We start from the raw sequence: 17,946 nt of genomic DNA, 5'->3' as shown, positions 1-17,946 counted from the left end.
AAGTTTTTCAAATTAGGAAAAAGTATGAGTCCACCTAACATTCTACATTTCAGGTCAGTTGTATTTTTACAAACCAAAAGATGAGCAATTTACCATCAGAAAATACACAAACAGCTCAGAGACCAGAGGACAGGCATCCACACTCATATAATAGCAGGTGGTATGCACACAGATGCCAGTTTTACATGTGCCAATGCCAATTATTTGTTTCTGCTGCAGATCTTACAGAAAAAGAAACCTAGGGGCACCTGTGTGGCTCAGTCGGTTAAGCGTTCCACTTTTGATTTTGGCTGGGGTCATGATCTCAGGGTCTTGGAATTGGGCCCTGTGTTTGGGCTCCACACTGAGCATAGGGCCAGCTTGGGATCCTCTCTCTCCCCCTGCCCGCCCCCTCCCCTGGGACGTTCTCTCTCTCTCTCTCTCTCTCTCAAAAAAAAAAAAAAAAAAAACTGTATCTTATTTTGAAAATGTGGTTATTATGTTTATGTGAAAGGAGCCTAAATAGTATTCCCTTATGACTCCTTCCTTCTTCTTTCGTTTTTAAAAAAATTTTTAAATTTAAATTCAATTAACTAATCAATATATACTGTATTGGCTTCAGAGATACAGGTCTGGGATTCATCAGAGTTTTTTTTCCCTATTAACACATAATGCATTATTTGTTTCAGGGGTACAGGTCTGTGAATCATTAGTCTTACACAATTCACAGCACTAACCATAGCACATACTCTCCCCAGTGTCCATAACCCAGCCCCCCTATCCCTCCCCCCACCCCCAGCAACCCTCAGTTTGTTTCCTGAGATTTTCTTATGGTTTGTCTCCCTCCCAATTCCATCTTGTTTCATTTTTTCCCTCCCTACCCCCCATGACCTCCTGCCCCTTTAAGTACTTAAGAATCTTTCCAATAGTTGTCATCTTTAGTTAGTCTAAGTGGCTTTCCGGATAACAGTCAAAAGAATGAATACTTTCATAAATAAACTAGAACGGGGGTGGGGGTGGGGATGGGTAGGGACTCATGTATAAACTTTGGGGCATCTGTTCATCCCTTCCATGATATGCAACATATTTTTCAATGGGCATTTCCCTGGGGAGAGTGTCCGTGGTTTTATCAGATGATCAGAGAGGTGCTTACCAAAAAAAAAAACAAAACAAAAAAAGAAAAAACACTGATGGACAATTGGGCTGAGGCATATTTGATCATGACATGCTCACTTTTCCCAAATACAGATAATTGTCCTATGGGGGCTGGATAAATCCTATTTAAATATATGAAATTCCTATTTTGTATTTACTTTGGGAAAGAGGTTGAGAATGTCCTAAGTGGTCAGAAATTATCAACCAAGGAATAAAAAAAGAATTCATGTCTGCCATGGTTCCCAAAAGAAAAAATACTGCAGCTATATAATACATTCAACAATGTTTCTTGAGTGCCTCTTTCTACACTCTACACTGTTTATATAGCCTATAAATTAATTACTTAACTAGAAAATTAACTGTATTCTTTGAAACTATAATCTTAGATGGCCAATTATTATAATTCCTTCATAATGTTGGCTTGAATATTGGTCCAGAAGATACTAGTGAGAAATGATAATATTTCTAACATGAGTCTTAATATTTACACCAAACCATGTGCATTTCCTCGTTAGGTTTTGTTCTACTTCTCCTAACAAGAATACTGTTTCCCGGGGTACCTGGGTGTCTCAGTCGGTGAAGCATACCACTGTGGATTTCGGCTGGGCTCATGATCTCAGGGATGCGAGGTGGAGCCCTGTGCCGGGCTCTGTGCCGGGCATGGAGCCTGCTTAAGATTCTCTCCCTCTCCCCTACCCCAAACTCCTCGCTTGCATTCTCTTTCTCTGAAACAAACAAAATCCTGTTTCCCAAGGGTGTGTAAAAAATCAGAGGGAATGGCAATCCGGAGAAACAACAACAAAGGAAACTTGTTTGAAACACTTGATTACTATACAGATAGTTGTGATAATTTGCCCAAGGAGAATCATAGGAGCATTTGTGCTTGTGTTAAGGTATTTGTTTTATTTTGGAAGGAAATCAAAGTGTGAATAAGGTGGTAACATGGATATACAGGGAGAAGATGATTTAAGTCTGCTAACATCAAAAGCGGATCTGACACACTGAATTTTATACTGGAACCCTTCCCATGTCTTTACTGTTGCTGCCGTCCTCAGTAACAGAAACCAGAATAGTGGCTTCTCTTCCTGTGCGAAGCGATACTGGTCTACCATGTTTGTCTTCAATAAGTGGGTTCTTCAGAAAAGGAATGTAATTTATTCTCCTTAAACATGTGACTGCAGTATTTTTTGTTGTTGTTGTTAAGATTTTATCATTTGAGAGAGAGAGAGAGAGCTCATGTGCGAGCCTGAGTGAAGGGGAGGGAAGGGGAGAGAGAGAAGCTTAAGCCGGCCCCACGCCCAGTGCAGAGCCTGACATGGGGCTCCATCTCACGGCCCTAAGACCATGACCTGAGCTGAAACCAAGAGTAGGATGCCTAACCAACTGAACGTTTGGCTCTAGTTTTAAGGCAAAACATAGATTTTCTAGTCTTTGGAACAGGGAACAACGGGGGATCCTTTCAAGACATTGAACTACACACTGGGATTTCACTTCATCCCTCTGCATGAGACACATGTGTAGCTAATGGCCCCCCCTGGTTTTGTGAGAAAACTCTGACTCTGCCATCAGACCAGGCTTCTGCTTTCTTACCTGATCAAAGTTGTAGAGGGCGGCATGCAAATTGGCCAGCATTCCTGTGGGGGGTTCATTAGTAATTTTAATGGAATTCTCCAGCAGTCCCTGAGGGATGATGTGTTCACGAGGTGTAGGTGCAGGTTCAGCACTCATGAAAACCCGGTAATCTCTGTGGCTTCCTTGGCTGAATCTTTCGAGGAGTTTCTCCAAGGTGCCTAGCCACCTGGCTACCAAATGGACATTCTGAAAACACAGTATGGCTTATAATTCTGGTGAAACTGAAGTATGTTGCTTAAATGATGGGATCACAACATTTTCCTATATATCAATGTGTAGAAAACCAGAGAACCAGAAAAACCCAGAGAACCAATTTTTCCTGTATTACCACATTAGGGAACAAAACCAAGAACCAAAACGTGACTACACAGTGAACACGTAGCGGGTTCCAAATCACCACAGCTTAGTGGTGCAAACCCCAATCTCCTTCCAACACACTTAGCCACTTCCAACACCCACTCATCACCTTGGAGGTGGAGTTTCTGACACTTTTTCATTACAGTTCAAACTCAGTTATGAAGACTTACCTGGGTAGTTTAATCAAGTATAAAAATTAAAAGCCAGAAATGTACATCACATTTCATTGTTTCTGATACCAACCACCTCTACTCAGCGTCTACTCATTAGTACACGAACTCCAAAGGATGAGACGGGTAAAGGGGTAGCCAAAAAAGAAATCTCTCTTTGTTCAGATGCTCTGCAGGTCCCTGACAGGTTAATTTCCTTAAATACTAGAACTTTCAAAAATCACGAGAGAAACCAATGTCACCACCATCACTTCATGATTTTCAGTTTTATGATTCACAATCCTCCAACCCTCCCACCCATGGAGTACATGGTAGTTGGCCTTGTGAGAACAGCATGAACAGACTCCCGCCCTCTGGTGATGTCCTTAATGTAGTGACTGCAATATCACACCTAGGAATATGTAGTTATTTCCAGCAAAGAAAAACATTTGATATTATAAAAGCTACAAAAAACCCAAAGAATAAAGGCAAATAGGGAATGGAATAATAATACAGATGTCTATCTTTGCAACAGTTCTGTTTTAAGAAGATCTAATGCCAATTTAGTTGTTCACATTATGAGGCTTTTTCTTCCTTTGGCTAATACTGAACATATACTGGCAGGTGTCATGGCTGAACTGTGTCTCCACAAACTCAAATGCTGGAAGCCCTAACCCTCAGTACCTCAATACTGAGTGACTGTATTTGGAATAGGTCTTTAAAAAGGTAATTAAGAGTAAATGCAACAATTAGACTGGGTCTCAATCCAATATGGCTTGCATCCTTATAAGAAGAGGTGATCAGGACACATACACACACACAGAGGGGAGACCATGTGAAGACACTGGGAGGAGACAACCATTGACACACCAAGGAGAGAGCCTTTCAGAAGAAACCAAGCCTACTGACAACTTGATCTCAGACTTTTGGCCTCCAGAACTGTAAGAAATTGCATTTCTGCTGATTAAACCACCCCATCTGGGACACTTTGGATTGACAACCCTAGCAACCTTCTACAGTAAGTAAGGGCTCTGAGTTTTCCCCCTCCATGCTCACTGTTAGATTATAGCCAAAGTACTTCTCACGCCTAACTGTGAACCTCACACAAGCAAGCAGAAACAACAGCAACAATAAAACCTGTTTTGCAAGCTCAAATATGACTCCTCTCTCTTACGGACTACAAGACCTTCCTTGAGAAGTTCAGTTGAAACAAATATAAGGATACTCCAGGCAGTGACTTTGGGGTCAAGGAACAGAAAAATCTCCAAGTGAGCCATCCCCAGACACAGGCACATTCTGGATTCCAGCCTGGGTGCTCTTGATCTTTGAGGATCTTCTTGAGGGTCTTGGCTTTGACATTGGCTAGATTCTTAAGCCCACTTGCCCAGGGGCAGCAATGCCTGGGCAACATTTGTAGCGAATCCATGTATCTTGGAAACCACCCATTTTGCCCGTGAAAATAGATTTTTAAAATCCAGTATGTAAATTCACAAGCCATCTGGTGTACATCTGAGACAAAGATAGATGCCATCCTGCTACCTGTGTGCTGGTTTTCTCTGGTGTGTGGGCTTCTGATAAAATGCTAGCCGAACATCCCTTGAAGGGCTCTAACTGACCACAGAAACTGACCACTGTAGAGACTGGTTAAGAGCTCATTCGCATGAGCATACTTATCATATGCCTATGCGGATATAATTTAACGTACATTGCAAACAGCATAACAAGTTCCCATTATGCTGGTCTCCCCTTTATTCAAAGTCCTGCTTCTCTTTTATATGGCCACGAGGTACTAGAAACCTCCAGAAACTGAGACAGCCACAGGACTGGGGTCAAGCCCTGCCTCAGGCTCTATCTCCCTCCACCTGCTGCTTCCCCTGCTCCTGCTCTGTCAAATAAATAAATGAAATCTTAAAAAAAAAAAAGTGAGATATTATGACAATGGCTTTGGCAATCTATATACAAGCCTGTTTATCTTCTAGCGCTCTTAGAATGTTCCAGATATCTGTAAGTCCGGAGAATGAGGGGGTTTCCTCTAATATTTTTAAATTTCAAAGCATGACGGCTCGAAAATCCCTCACAAGATGATCGCTATCCTTGTCAGCTGAGTCCCTCACACCTTTGGAGGGGTCACTCGTACTGAGAGAACCCCAAGGACTCCACAAATCACCATCTGTCAGGAGGACGGATCATTCCCATGGGCCTGAACAACTCTGCACCGTCCATCCCTTGTGGTCATTCCCAGTGTCGTCCAAGAAAGTGCCATACTCACTTGGAGGATGACCCAGTGTCCTCCTTTGGAGGCCTTCTCCAGGGCCTTTTCTGCCACCGTCTCCTGACCTTGTCCTAAAGACACGTTGTGGAGTTTCCCCGAGTCGATCGTAAACCCCAATCTTTTGCCTGTGGGAGCGCACAACAGGATCAGAGGAAGAGTGACTCAGGAGAGGTAAGAGGAGTCTGGAATTTTCTGTCTCATGTCCACCTGTGGTTACGGCTGCCACCTTCTAGGTCGCTCGCCTCAAGAATCCAATCCCGACTCCTGTCATTTCAGCAAGCAGCATTTTGAGCTCTCTCAAGGGCTGCCTCCTCGGGCGCATTAGCAGAGCCTGTGGAAATCAGTTCCTCTGGTTTTATGGTAATGAAGCTTTTGACATTTTGATAGATGGCAAGTATTGTTATTGAGCTTTATTAACTCTTGCCGGAGTAGCAAAGCATTTCCTTCATAAAAAAGGAGCAACGTGTGGTAGCTATCACATCATTTTTTGAACAAATTGGCTCATTGGGTAAATGCAGGAGCCTCTCACCTTGTGGCCATGCTTGAATCGAGCACAGTCAGGTCACTGCTCTATTAACCTGGTGTTCTCGGTGAGGGCTGTGGGGAATAGTAATCCACGGCACAAAGCGGCAGAGCCTTGCACAATCGAATAGGCTTGCTCTAATGACCACTATTTAGTCACAGGGGGCACAAGATTACACTAGAATGGAGAAAATTGCCCTCTGGCCCTTACATAGTCAAAAGGTGGAAAACAGTACAAAAGAAACTTGCATTATGCCAACCAGAGGAATGTTCCATTTGAACAGTTCTTCAGGCCACAGTGTTATTAGCCTTACGTGTTCCATATACTCCATCTCCCACAAATGAAAAAGAAAGAAGGAAAGAGAGAGAGAACGAAAGTAACTGGCCGTGAACCAAGAGGAAGGCCGGGCGCGCGCCGGGCGAGAGGGAGGGCGGGAAGGCAAGGCTCCGGACGCCTCACCAAGGATCTCGAGGTCTTTAAGGGCGTCCACCCCTGGAGACAGGGTGAAGAAGATGGGCGTGTCCGGGCGGCTATCTTCAAATGCTTTAACTAAATCCACTCTGGTCCTCCCCACATACTTGGCACCCAGCTTTTCCTCCACGAAATTCCTAATAGAAAAGGATAAGACAAAAGACAGCATCAGTGCTCATGACCTTGAAAAGGGCCATGACTTGGATCAGCTTAAATCACAGGCACAGGAAGGAAGCAAACTACGTTCATTACATGGGATATTTTTCGCAGAACAATACGAATCCAGCTAGATTTATGCATCAGTGTCAGTGAAGTCCCTCCCTGCTTCAGAAGCTCTGAAAATCAGAAGCCTATATTCCGTTTTGGGGGCTACTGAGGCCCCCCCCACCAAGTCCCACCAGCTGCCTGTGTATGGCTTTGTATCCCCCCCAAATCTCCTGCCAGATCCCCCATTACTTATTAACAGTTCATTAGATTTGCCACAGTGCAATTTTCCGGCCTGCTGGGTTTCTCATGAATATACAAATGCTTTTTGGGGTGTTTCTAATATAGGGAAGCTCAATTAAGCAGGATTATTTTCCCGCAGTATCAGATTTAGCAGAAAGTAAGTACTACTAAGCAGAATTAACTTGTAAAGTAGGGCACGCAGAGGCATCTGCAAAGGGGAAATTAGTTGGCCAGAGCAGAGGAAAAGACTGGAGGTGTGTCACTGCTGTTGAACGAGGAGCAGAAAAGGAAGAAACTTGAGAACTCTTTGGTTGGTGAATTCAAATGAGAACACGACTTGTGTGAATTAGGCAGCATATTACCACTGAGGATCCGAAAGGGCAAAGAAAAACGACACACGGACCAAGATGCAGACAGGGGTTCCTGCTCTAAATTGCATTGGTTGTAAAGTTATAGGACTATCAGTGTCTCCATGAGAGGAATTCATTTTTGTTTGATGTGTAAAATCTTCGGAGCCCAAATGCTACAGCTAAATAAAGACAGTGGAAATTGCCCTGGGAAAATGCATGCTCCTGGCCTCTGAACTCTGCTGACACCCATCTCCCCAGCTAGAATATTTCCAGTGGTTCCCCGTCTCCCCTCCTGGTGTCAGAAACAAGGTTTTTAGGAAGGGCCGTCTCAGCCTGATGACAGACCAGCACACTGGTTAGTGTTCAGCGAATTTCAATATCAATAGTAATGATGAAAGTATCAGATTTTCCAGCAGCATCGTGGCTCAGGAACAGAGACCACAAATGCCTCCCCCAGAAGCTCCTTGCCCCTAAGACTAAGTCTCTTCTAGGTCACTGTATTTCCAAAAATGATAACGGCCCCACCTGAGAGCGTATGTCATTCTGTCGGGGCGTATTGCTCTCAAAATAATCAGCTTCTGTATCAAACTTTTCTTCTTCCATTCTTGCGGCAACTTCTCCTTCTCTGGGCACTCGGACTCAGCCCATTTCCTCCACTGTTTGGCCGATCCTTCCACATCTCGGTCTATGCCTCGAAATTCTTCCAGGAGGGCTACTGCCTGTCATACAAGGGGAAGACATAAGATGGGGGGTAAATAGCTTAGAGTCTGAGGCAGGGACCAATGGAAGTATCGAATCCTCTGTGAACATGTTGGGCTGGGCAGTCTTCATTTCTTGCCAGATGTGCTCTACACCCTTTCCTCCCCTGCTATGAGGGTCACTAGATTATTGGCACTAAACTCCCTGGTTCTCTGGCTGGGTTGGGTTTGGCCAAGAGGGGGCACTGGCAAGAGACTGGAGGGCTAGAGTAGGGGGTCGCAGGGGTATTTCTTCCTCAGCTGTGGTGACATAGGTTGGCAGTGTTCATCTGCTGTTCATCTACAGAAGGTCACAGCTCCTATAGGTTGGCTCCCTCCCCTAACTTCATTTCTCCACAGTTTCAGTAATTATTCCTTTTCTTCCATTTTCCATCCCCATTCCTGGCTGATTCCCTTAGTCTTCTTCCCATAGGATGCAAATGCAAATACACTCTTTGTTAAAATTTTTTATTTTTTATTTTTTTTCTTTTCTTTTTTTTTTTTTTTAAAGATTTTATTTATTTTTTCAACAGAGAGAGATCACAAGTAGGCAGAGAGGAAGAGAGAGAGAGAGGAGGAAGCAGGCTCCCCGCCAAGGAGAGAGCCCGATGCGGGGCTTGATCCCAGGACCCTGGGATCATGACCTGAGCCGAAGGCAGAGGCTTTAACCCTCTGAGCCACCCAGGGGCCCTTTGTTAAAATTTTTTATATCACCCCTTTGAATGAGCCATCTGTTTTCTGCTGAGACCCTGACTGATCAACAAATAGACTTGAATTTATCATTCTCCATAACCTAGTTAAAAATTCTACTACAAACAAATCTAAACATACTATAAAACTAAGGGATAATGGTTATTTTCAATAGACAGAAATTTTCCTTCTTAGAAAAAGAATGAATCAAATACGAAGTGTATGTTAGCATACAAGCCTCTTTAATGATTCCAAAGTCTAAGGGAATAAACTTAACAGTAGGATCTTCCGACTGAAAAATGAGGTAAGAAACGGCAGCTGAGGTTGATGAAAAACTTTTTTCTCCACAATATTCTGTTCTGATTCAACTCTTTAAAATGAGAATAAACTACTGTGTTGTTATGTAATTAACACACAAATTCAGAAAAAGTGAAGTATTATAAAAAAGAAAACAAACCTGATTTAGGTAAATTGACAAAAATGCTCATTTCTGTTTCTTGACTTTTACCAAAGGTCCTGCAGAATATACATATTTATTAACTTTTCCACCCATAAGTAGGTCAAAATTTCTTTACTTTCAAATAAGAAATTAATTACTTTATACTCTAGTAATAAAAAGACAATATGAAATTACATAGCAGTGTGTTTCTACAAATGAAATGGGATATAATACATCATTTGTATTTTTAAAACATTTCTATATTTGGCAGAACTGATACTTGAAATAAGTTTTAGAAAGTGAAAAGCCACCTTCCTCACATACCTTGAGAGCACTCCATGACTGAGTAGTTAGGAAGTCAACAGGACTCAGGTAAGTGTGTTCAACTGTGAACCGAAGCAGGAAATCCAATTCAAGAGGGTCTATCTCTTTCTTTCGCAACAAAATCTTGAGGGTACATGAAATTGAAAAGGGTCATTTAGTTTATATCAAAATCAGGACACAAGAGATAGTCACCATTTAACAGACAAGACTGAAAAGGCAGAACCAAGTCTACTGACCTTCTTATTGATACCTAGCTGTTCTAAAGCTGAAATAATAAATCTCAGATTATGCTCATGATCTCAAAACCCTGCCTGAAAATCTAGTAACAAGTAATTATGAAGACCATTTTTCCCCAATTTTAACACATGACTATTAGCAAATTATTTGAAATATACATTCATATTTAGTCTTTTGCTCTTAGATCAAACTTGTCTTAAAACTGGTGGCATAAATTGAGAAAGCCTTAGGTGGTAATGGATCAAATTAGTAAACAAAAGGCAGAACCACTATTATAATTTAGTCCTAATACAGAAGTTAACACCGAATAAACTATGAGATATTAAGAAAGATTTTTTTAAAAGAGAGGTGGGGGAGGGGCAGAGGGAGAGGGAGAGAGAGAATCTCCCAGTTTAAAGCCTGATGAGGAGCTTAGGCTTGATCTAACAATCCTGAGATCATGATCTGAGCTGAAATCAAGAGGTGGATGCTTGAGAGACTGTGGACTCTGAGAAACAAACTGAGGGTGTTGGAGGGGAGGGGGGTGGGGGGATGGGTGAGCCTGGTGGTGGGTATTAAGGAGGGTATGTATTGCATGGAGCACTGGGTGTGGTACATAAACAATGACTCTTGGAACACTGAAAAAATAAAATAAAATAAAATAAAACAAAATAAAATAAAGAGGTGGACACTTAACTGACTTAGTCACCCAGGCACCCTGAAAAATTCTTCTTAAATGTGAGATTATATTAAGAAAAATAAGAGATTATTGTTTTATAGATACAACTAAACAAACAGTGTAAACTGAAATAAACTTTAGAAAACGGCATTAAAAACCTGTTAAGGGGCGCCTGGTGGCTCAGTGGGTTAACGCCTCTGCCTTCAGCTCAGGTCATGATCCCAGGGTCCTGGGATCGAGTCCCACATCGGGCTCTCTGCTCAGCAGCGAGCCTGCTTCCCTTCCTCTCTCTCTGCCTGCCTCTCTGCCTACCTGTGATCTCTGTCTGTCAAATTAAATAAAATCTTAAAAAAAAAAACCAAAACTGTTAAGTCCATAGAACATTTTGGGGGGTATAAAAGGGGGATAAAATATTCTTAACTTTCACATAAAAATTATAATACCATATAAAGTTAAACAGGTAAAGTGTTTGAGCTTTATGCTATTTTAAAACTCTTGGGTATTGGGCTCCTGGGTGGCTCAGTTGGTTAAGTGACTGCCTTCAGCTCAGGTTGAGATCCTGGAGTCCCAGGATCGAGTCCCACATTGGGCTCCCTGCTCCGCAGGGAGTCTGCTTCTCCTGCTGACTTTTCTCCACTCATGTTCTCTCTCTTTCATTGTCTCTCTCTAATAAATAAATAAAATCTTTAAAAACAAAACAAAACTCTTAGGTATCTTTGAAATGAATTATGAGTAGTAACACACTAAAAATATTTTATTAAAAAATGCTTTATTGCTTTTTTCATAATTCGATTTATTTCAACAAATAATTGCCATATGTATATACACACACACGAAGTTTTGATTTATAAAAATCGTCAGGATTTGCGATAAGCTATAAATAAATATATTTATTATAAGCTATAATTTATTCTAGCCCTTCTTCTAAACCTCACTTACATTATGAAGCACCTATACCTATATATTCTTAAATAACCCAAGGAAATCTACAAGCACTGAAAATATTGAACGTAATAGTCTGTCACTGCTAATAGCAGGGGCTTAGAAAATGCTTTCTTTGGGCAAGGCACTTTGGAGGGCACAGCACAGATGAGGCATTGACCTTCTGTCAAGATGTGGGCTGGTAAGAAAAAGTTAGACAGCAATAGCACTAATGAAAGGACACACGCTTATTCCATCTAGGCTTCAGTCCTCAATGTTTTCTTCTTGTCATGGGCATCTTTATTTAAAAGCAATCTTTGCTGGGGCACCTGGAGGGCTCAGTCGGTTAAGCTTCTGTCTCTTGATTTTGACTTGGGGGATGATCTCCAGGCTGTGAGAAGGAGCCCTGCGTCAGGCTCCCTGCTCAGTGGGGTCTGCTTAAGACTCTCTCTCCCTCTGCCCCTCCCCCAGCTTGCTCTCTCTCAAATACATACATAACATCTTCTACTGAAGTCCATATCAAGAAAAGGAAAAGGCGGGGCGCCTGGGTGGCTCAGTGGGTTAAAGCCTCTGCCTTCGGCTCAGGTCATGATCTCAGGGTCCTGGGATCGAGCCCCGCATCAGGCTCTCTGCTCAGCGGGGAGCCTGCTTCCTCCTCTCTCTCTCTCTCTGCCTACTTGTGATCTCTGTCTGTCAAATAAATAAATAAAATCTTTAAAAAAAAAAAAAAAAAAAAGAAAAGGAAAAGGAATAAAAGGATAGTAGATCTCACTAAAGGTAGCAGTGTGAAACCTGGAGCTCTTTTACGCATTCACTGGTTTCTAAAGGGACAGAGAGACTCCTAGGACCATCCAGATCTAGACTCATAATTCTGATCTCAAGCCATCTCCCTGGCAGTACCTGGCAGGCTCTGCACAGGACCTGAGAAGCGAGGGGGAGGTCTCACTGATCTGTTTTTCAGGGTGACGGCTAATGTGGGTCACTTAAAGTGCATACCCCTCCCCCGAACCAACACCTCGGAACCTACTCAAAGGCTGGGACATGTCCAAGTTTACCCTGGGAAATTCAAACTTACTTCATGCCACCAAAGGCTTCCAAGAAAGGTGTCATGTCTTCCTTCAGTGGAAGTAAAGCATGTAATAAACAGAGGTAGGGGACTGTGTGGCTCTGGGGATGCTTTCAAGTGACTGAATTCCTTACCTGAAAAGCCATCTGGGACAGGAAGGTGAGTTTGTCCCTCTCAAACAGTGCCCGGCTGGTATAGAGGAAGACGGCATACGTGACGTTTTCCATTAGGATCGAGATGCGCCCCTGCACGTCCTCCACCTTGTCAGCCTGTTCGATTGCCCTGAGGAACAGCATGTTGAAAGCCTGGGAAATTCAAAGTGACTGGTAAGACTGATGTCTAACTACCCCCAGACACACAGTAGAAATGTAGAATCACTTTGTAAGTTTATGTTGAACTGTACACGAAACTGCCAAACTTTTCCGAAAATGGTTTTACCACTTTGCCTTCTCATCAGCAACATGAAAGAGCTGCAGTCTGGCAAAAGTGCTGATACTTGTTACCTCCGGGCTTGTACAAATGTGGCTATCCTTTTTGGTACACAATAATACTTCATTCTGCTTTTCCTTTTTCCTCATATTTTTCTGAGGAATATTGAGCATTTAAATATGTGCTCAGGGGCAGTACACAAAACTTAGCATAATAGGACATGTCTATTCAAATCTTTCATTGAGTTGTCTTATTGAGTTGTATGAGTTCTTTACATATTTTGGTTTAAGTTCATTATTAGATACATGTATTAGAAGATTTTTATAGTATGTGGCTTGCCTTTTCATTTTCTTAATGTCTTTTGAAGACCATATATTTTTAGTTTGATAAGATTTCACTTATGGGGCGCCTGGGTGGCTCAGTGGGTTAAAGCCTCTGCCTTTGGCTTAGGTCATGATTCCAGGGTCCTGGGATCGAGCCCTGCATCAAGCTCTCTGCTCCCCGGAGAGCCTGCTTCCCTTCCTCTCTCTCTGCCTGCCTCTCTGCCTGTTTGTGATCTCTGTCAAATAAATAAATAAAATCTTAAAGAAAAAGATTTAATTTATTATTTTCTTTCTCTTTTATGCTAAGAAATCTTTGTCTAACCTAAAGCCCAAAGATTCTCTCCCATTTTTTCCTAGAAATTTTACAGTTTTGCTTAATTATTTTGAGCTAATTTTGTATAAAGTGTGATGTAATGGTTCAGGTTCATTTTATTCTTTGTGGATATCCTGTTTTCTCAGCACCATTTGTTGTAAAAACTATCCCTTTTTCACTGACTTGGTATCACTGTCAAAAATCAACTGATCAAACATCTGTGGGACTATCTCTGGACTCTATGTTATCTACATATTTTTCTTTAGGACAATTAGTATAGGTTTATAATAAGTCCTGAAATCATGTACTGTAAATTCCCTAAATTTCTTGTTCTTCTTCAAAATTGTTCCATCATTTTAAATGCTTTGAATTTCTACACAAACTTTAGAATTACCTTGCCGATTTCTATTAAAAAAGCCTTTAGAGATTTGACTGAGATATCGAACCTATAGATCAATTTGGAGAGAACTGGCATCATAGTAATATTGAATGTTCTAATCCACAAACATAGTATACCTCCTCCATGGTCTATCTCAACAATGTTTTGTAGCTTATAGCACATGGGTCTTGTTTTGTTAAAATTATCCCTAAGAGTTTTGTGATTTTGGAAGCTATTGTAAATAGTACTGAGTTATTAATTTTATTTTCCAATTGTTTGTACCTCATATATAAAAACAATTGACTTTGTATATTGATTTTATATCCTGCCATCTTGCTAAAAACTCACTTCTTAGTCCTAGTAGGTTTTTTTGGTAGATTTCTTAAGATTTTCTACATACATGATTAGGTCATTTGTGGGGGAAAAAAAGAGACACATTTTCTTTTTTTTAAATGTCTGTGCCTTCTGTTTTATTATTGCACTTGGCAATAACCTGCAGGGACCTTGTGAATAGAAGTATTGCGAGAAGACACTGTTCCTGATCTTAGGGGAAAGCATTCAAGTTTCCAACATTAAGTATAATATTAGCTATAGATTTTTGTAGATGGCCATTTTCATTTTGAGAAGTTACCATTTATTCTTAGTTGGCTCAGTTTTTTTTTTTTTTTCCTTTTTTTGGCCAGGTGTTGAAATTTGTCAGATTCTTTGTCTGCATCCAATGAAGTGATCATAGGGCTTTTCTCTTTTGTTCTATTCATATGAAGACTTGTGTTATTTTTTAAAAATATTTAACCAGCTTGCATTCCTGTCATAAATTCCACTTGGACATAATATACTGTTCTTTTTATATGTGGCTGGATCCATTTGCCAGTCTTTCCTTGAGTAGACTGGCAACAGTGTTCATGAAGAGGTCTGCTTTGTGGTTTTTTCCCTTGTGATGTCTTAGTGTGGTTTTCATATTTGGATAACGCTGGGTTGATATTACTGATTTAAGTTTATTACTCTTTATACACTGTGGCTGTTCCAAAATCCAACCACTCTGTGCTTCTCAGAACTTCTGCACACTAGCTCCAAACTACTAGAAATCTGCTAGTTATTCTTGACGCTTTTTGTTATTGTCCATATCCAATCCGTTTCCAAGGGCTGATTATTCTAGCTTCAAACCACAGGTCAAGTTTTTTTTTCGAGTCTTTCGTCATCTGTCATCTGCTTCAAACTGTTCAATGGCTACTTTTTGTAGACAAACTATAACCCACAATCCCCCATCTGGCAATGAAGTCTCCCATGATCTACATTTTCTCACCTCTCTAGACGCCTGTCTTGTCTTCTTTTCCTTCACTCATTAATTACCCTCCAGCTACACAGATTCATTCACCACCTGAATCCCAAACTCTTTCATGCCCCCACACATCCTTGTTTTCTCCAAACACTCCAGAGGTGGCTAAACTCTATAGAAATCAACTATGTCACTTCCTCTGAGAGGCCTTCCCTGAGCTAAGAGCGAAAGAATCCTTCCCATCCTTATTATTCTTTCTCATTGTGCTTATCACTTTTACACATACACACACACCTATGTATCTCCACTCATTTTTTTTTTTTTTAAATTGGACACTCAGCACGACATCTGGCATGATGATTGGTGTCAACAGCAATTTGTTTAAAAACTGAGTGACAGAATGAATAAATACTGCCTAGAGGCACAATGTGGCAAAGTAAAAAGCATGGCCTTTGGGATCACAACCACAAGTTCAAATCCTGCCTTTTACCATTATAATGTGAATTCTTGGGCAACTGCTTTAAAATGTGAAAATGTTGGCTTTCTTTCTTTCTTTCTTTTTTAATAGGGATATAATAATATATTGAGATGTTTCAGGCATAAGAATGAACCAAAGTATGAAAATTCCTGGTATGGAATAGAGTGACTTAATGAATAGTTGTTCTCAATCTTTCCCCTGCTCTACCAAAATAACATGAGAAATCTTTATATAAGACACTTACATTTTCACAAAGTAAAGGAATCACAAGGAAAAGTCCCTTATATATAATAAACTCAAGACTCAGTTTAAGAACAAAAACAAATGTATTATGATGCCACATAATTTAATTATCTTAAAGCCTTAATGAAAACCTTAAATAAAAGTTCCTGAGAAAATGAGGGTTTTTTTTTCCTCACTAAATCCTCAGGTCTCCTTACTGAGTCCTGATATACTGAGATTGCTTAAAAATAAATTCTAAACTTCCAGAAACAAGTTGAATGCATGAAATTAAAAAATTTTCTTAGCCTATTCAGCATTACCTTCAAAGAGAATTGATAGATGGGGTTAATTTTTCTGAGGTCATTAATAACAAAATAAAGAAGAGATGCTCTGGCTGCCACTGGTCTGTAACATTCTCGGGCCTCATTGATTTTTCTTTCATTTTCTTTAGCTTCAATCACCTATGGTGAGATCAAACAACAACGTAAGTAACTAGTAACTTACACTTCATGTTCTTTATACCTACCCAACTGATGGAAGGGATGTATCTGAAATGAAAAAGTATTTGCATTAAAATAGATAACATGTGTGCATCTATGTGCTTTAATTTTTCTAAAATTATTAGATTCATATTTTAAATGGCTTTTTTTCATAAACTGAGTTTTCAGTGAGAATGGACATAATATTAGCTGTTTTACGGTTACAGATTAAACAAACCTGATTGGTTTTGGTTTTATAGAATTTGTTCTGAGTAATGTCACCTTCCCCTGCCTCCTCTCTCTTTTTCAGGTTTAATAACCCAGCTCTATCACCTCCCAGGGATAGCTCTTAAAAGTCTGCTGGGTCAATTCAATGCCCATAACTTTATTAGTCAACAAGGTATACAAAAGCAGTCAAGGTCAATAATATATCCAATAGCCAGGCTTACTAAAAAGCCTTTATATGAAGACTCTCATGACTGTCTGACTTTGTACCAGATGATCCATATGCTCATATTTTTCCATTTAGTTTATCTTTATGTATTAGCCCTGGGGCATAGTCAGAGAGATAATTAAAACAACAACACCACCACCACCTACAACCAACATACTCATTTTTACTCTAGGCTCAAATATTTTTTTTTTTTTTTTTTAAATCTAGGACTACTGGTCCTACAGCTTTTTAAGATAGTCTTTTTTTTTTTTTTTTAAACAAAGTTGATTCCTCGTACTTGTGTATAAAAGGAAATAAAATGTAGAGCAGAGGGGGGAATCCCTACATAGCAATATACTAAGAAGATAGGAAGAGACATTTTAAGAGACAATTAGAAGCTAACCTCAAAGCTAAGACCTAATTTACTTAATTGCCCCAATCTTTACCATCTTAGGAGCTACCTAGAATTCACTTACTTAAAAGGATAGACTAATTTGGGATTCCATTTCTTAGCTAAAATTAAGACAAACATATAGGATGTGTGGTGACACCGCCTCAACTGGGTAATTAATAGATTACTTAGTAATGAGGATATTCCAGAAAGGAAATGAGGTTCCTCTCCTTCTGAAACAATAGAATTTTAAAGTTCATGGCCAGTTGTATGAGTCCAAAGTGCACATCATGCGCAAGGCAGATTGAGGCATAGGCTGGACGTTCAGCAGGAAATCTACTCAATAAAAATTTTTACTGGCATTCAGGAAATGTCATTGTTTCCCAGGGTGAATAATGCATCTGAGTACAGCAGGAGACTGTCCCTTGCTCCGTCTCCCACCACTGAAGGCCTGTAAACAAAACATCAGCTCTAAATATTCCCCTGAAAGGCACAACAGACTGGGAAGCCTGTGGTGGGACTGTAGGGTGTCAGTCTGCCAGAGCTGGACGCTAAGCCTTTTTCGATTTTAGACCATATAAGCCAGCAGGCTCCAATTTTCTTCCGATTTGGCCACTCAGGAAAAATAATAGCCTGACAGAGTCTCATGTGAATGACTGGATCTATGCTGAATTAGGATAAGCACAAGTTCAACCACCTCCTTCTCCATACAGAGCCCTGCACATTTTTAAGGGCGGTTTATTAAATGAACCGAATTCCGCAACAAGTCAGCGCTCTTAGAGAAGTTGTCAGGTTTGATCACATTTTTACGCCAAC

The 17,946-nt window shown here is 40.6% G+C and overlaps 1 protein-coding gene across 2 annotated transcripts in view; it reads right to left on the bottom strand.

The window, feature by feature from the left end:
* The window catches only part of DNAH11 (dynein axonemal heavy chain 11), a 331,865-nt gene that overhangs the window by 24,751 nt on the left and 289,168 nt on the right, over positions 1–17,946 (bottom strand). For both annotated transcript variants that reach the window (XM_080818899.1, XM_080818900.1), the window contains exons 68-74: positions 16,148–16,288; positions 12,542–12,712; positions 9,526–9,648; positions 7,861–8,054; positions 6,527–6,675; positions 5,542–5,669; positions 2,725–2,952 (exon numbers count right to left, since the gene is read on the bottom strand). In XM_080818899.1, coding sequence (XP_080675025.1) covers positions 2,725–2,952; positions 5,542–5,669; positions 6,527–6,675; positions 7,861–8,054; positions 9,526–9,648; positions 12,542–12,712; positions 16,148–16,288 — 1,134 coding nt within the window. The remainder of the gene's footprint in view (positions 1–2,724; positions 2,953–5,541; positions 5,670–6,526; positions 6,676–7,860; positions 8,055–9,525; positions 9,649–12,541; positions 12,713–16,147; positions 16,289–17,946) is intronic.

The sequence above is a fragment of the Martes martes genome (assembly GCF_963455335.1).
Source record: "Martes martes genome assembly, chromosome: 11".
Lineage (NCBI taxonomy): Eukaryota > Metazoa > Chordata > Mammalia > Carnivora > Mustelidae > Martes > Martes martes.
Note: the sequence above shows the minus strand (reverse complement) of the source record. Positions and strands in the feature narration are given on the sequence as shown.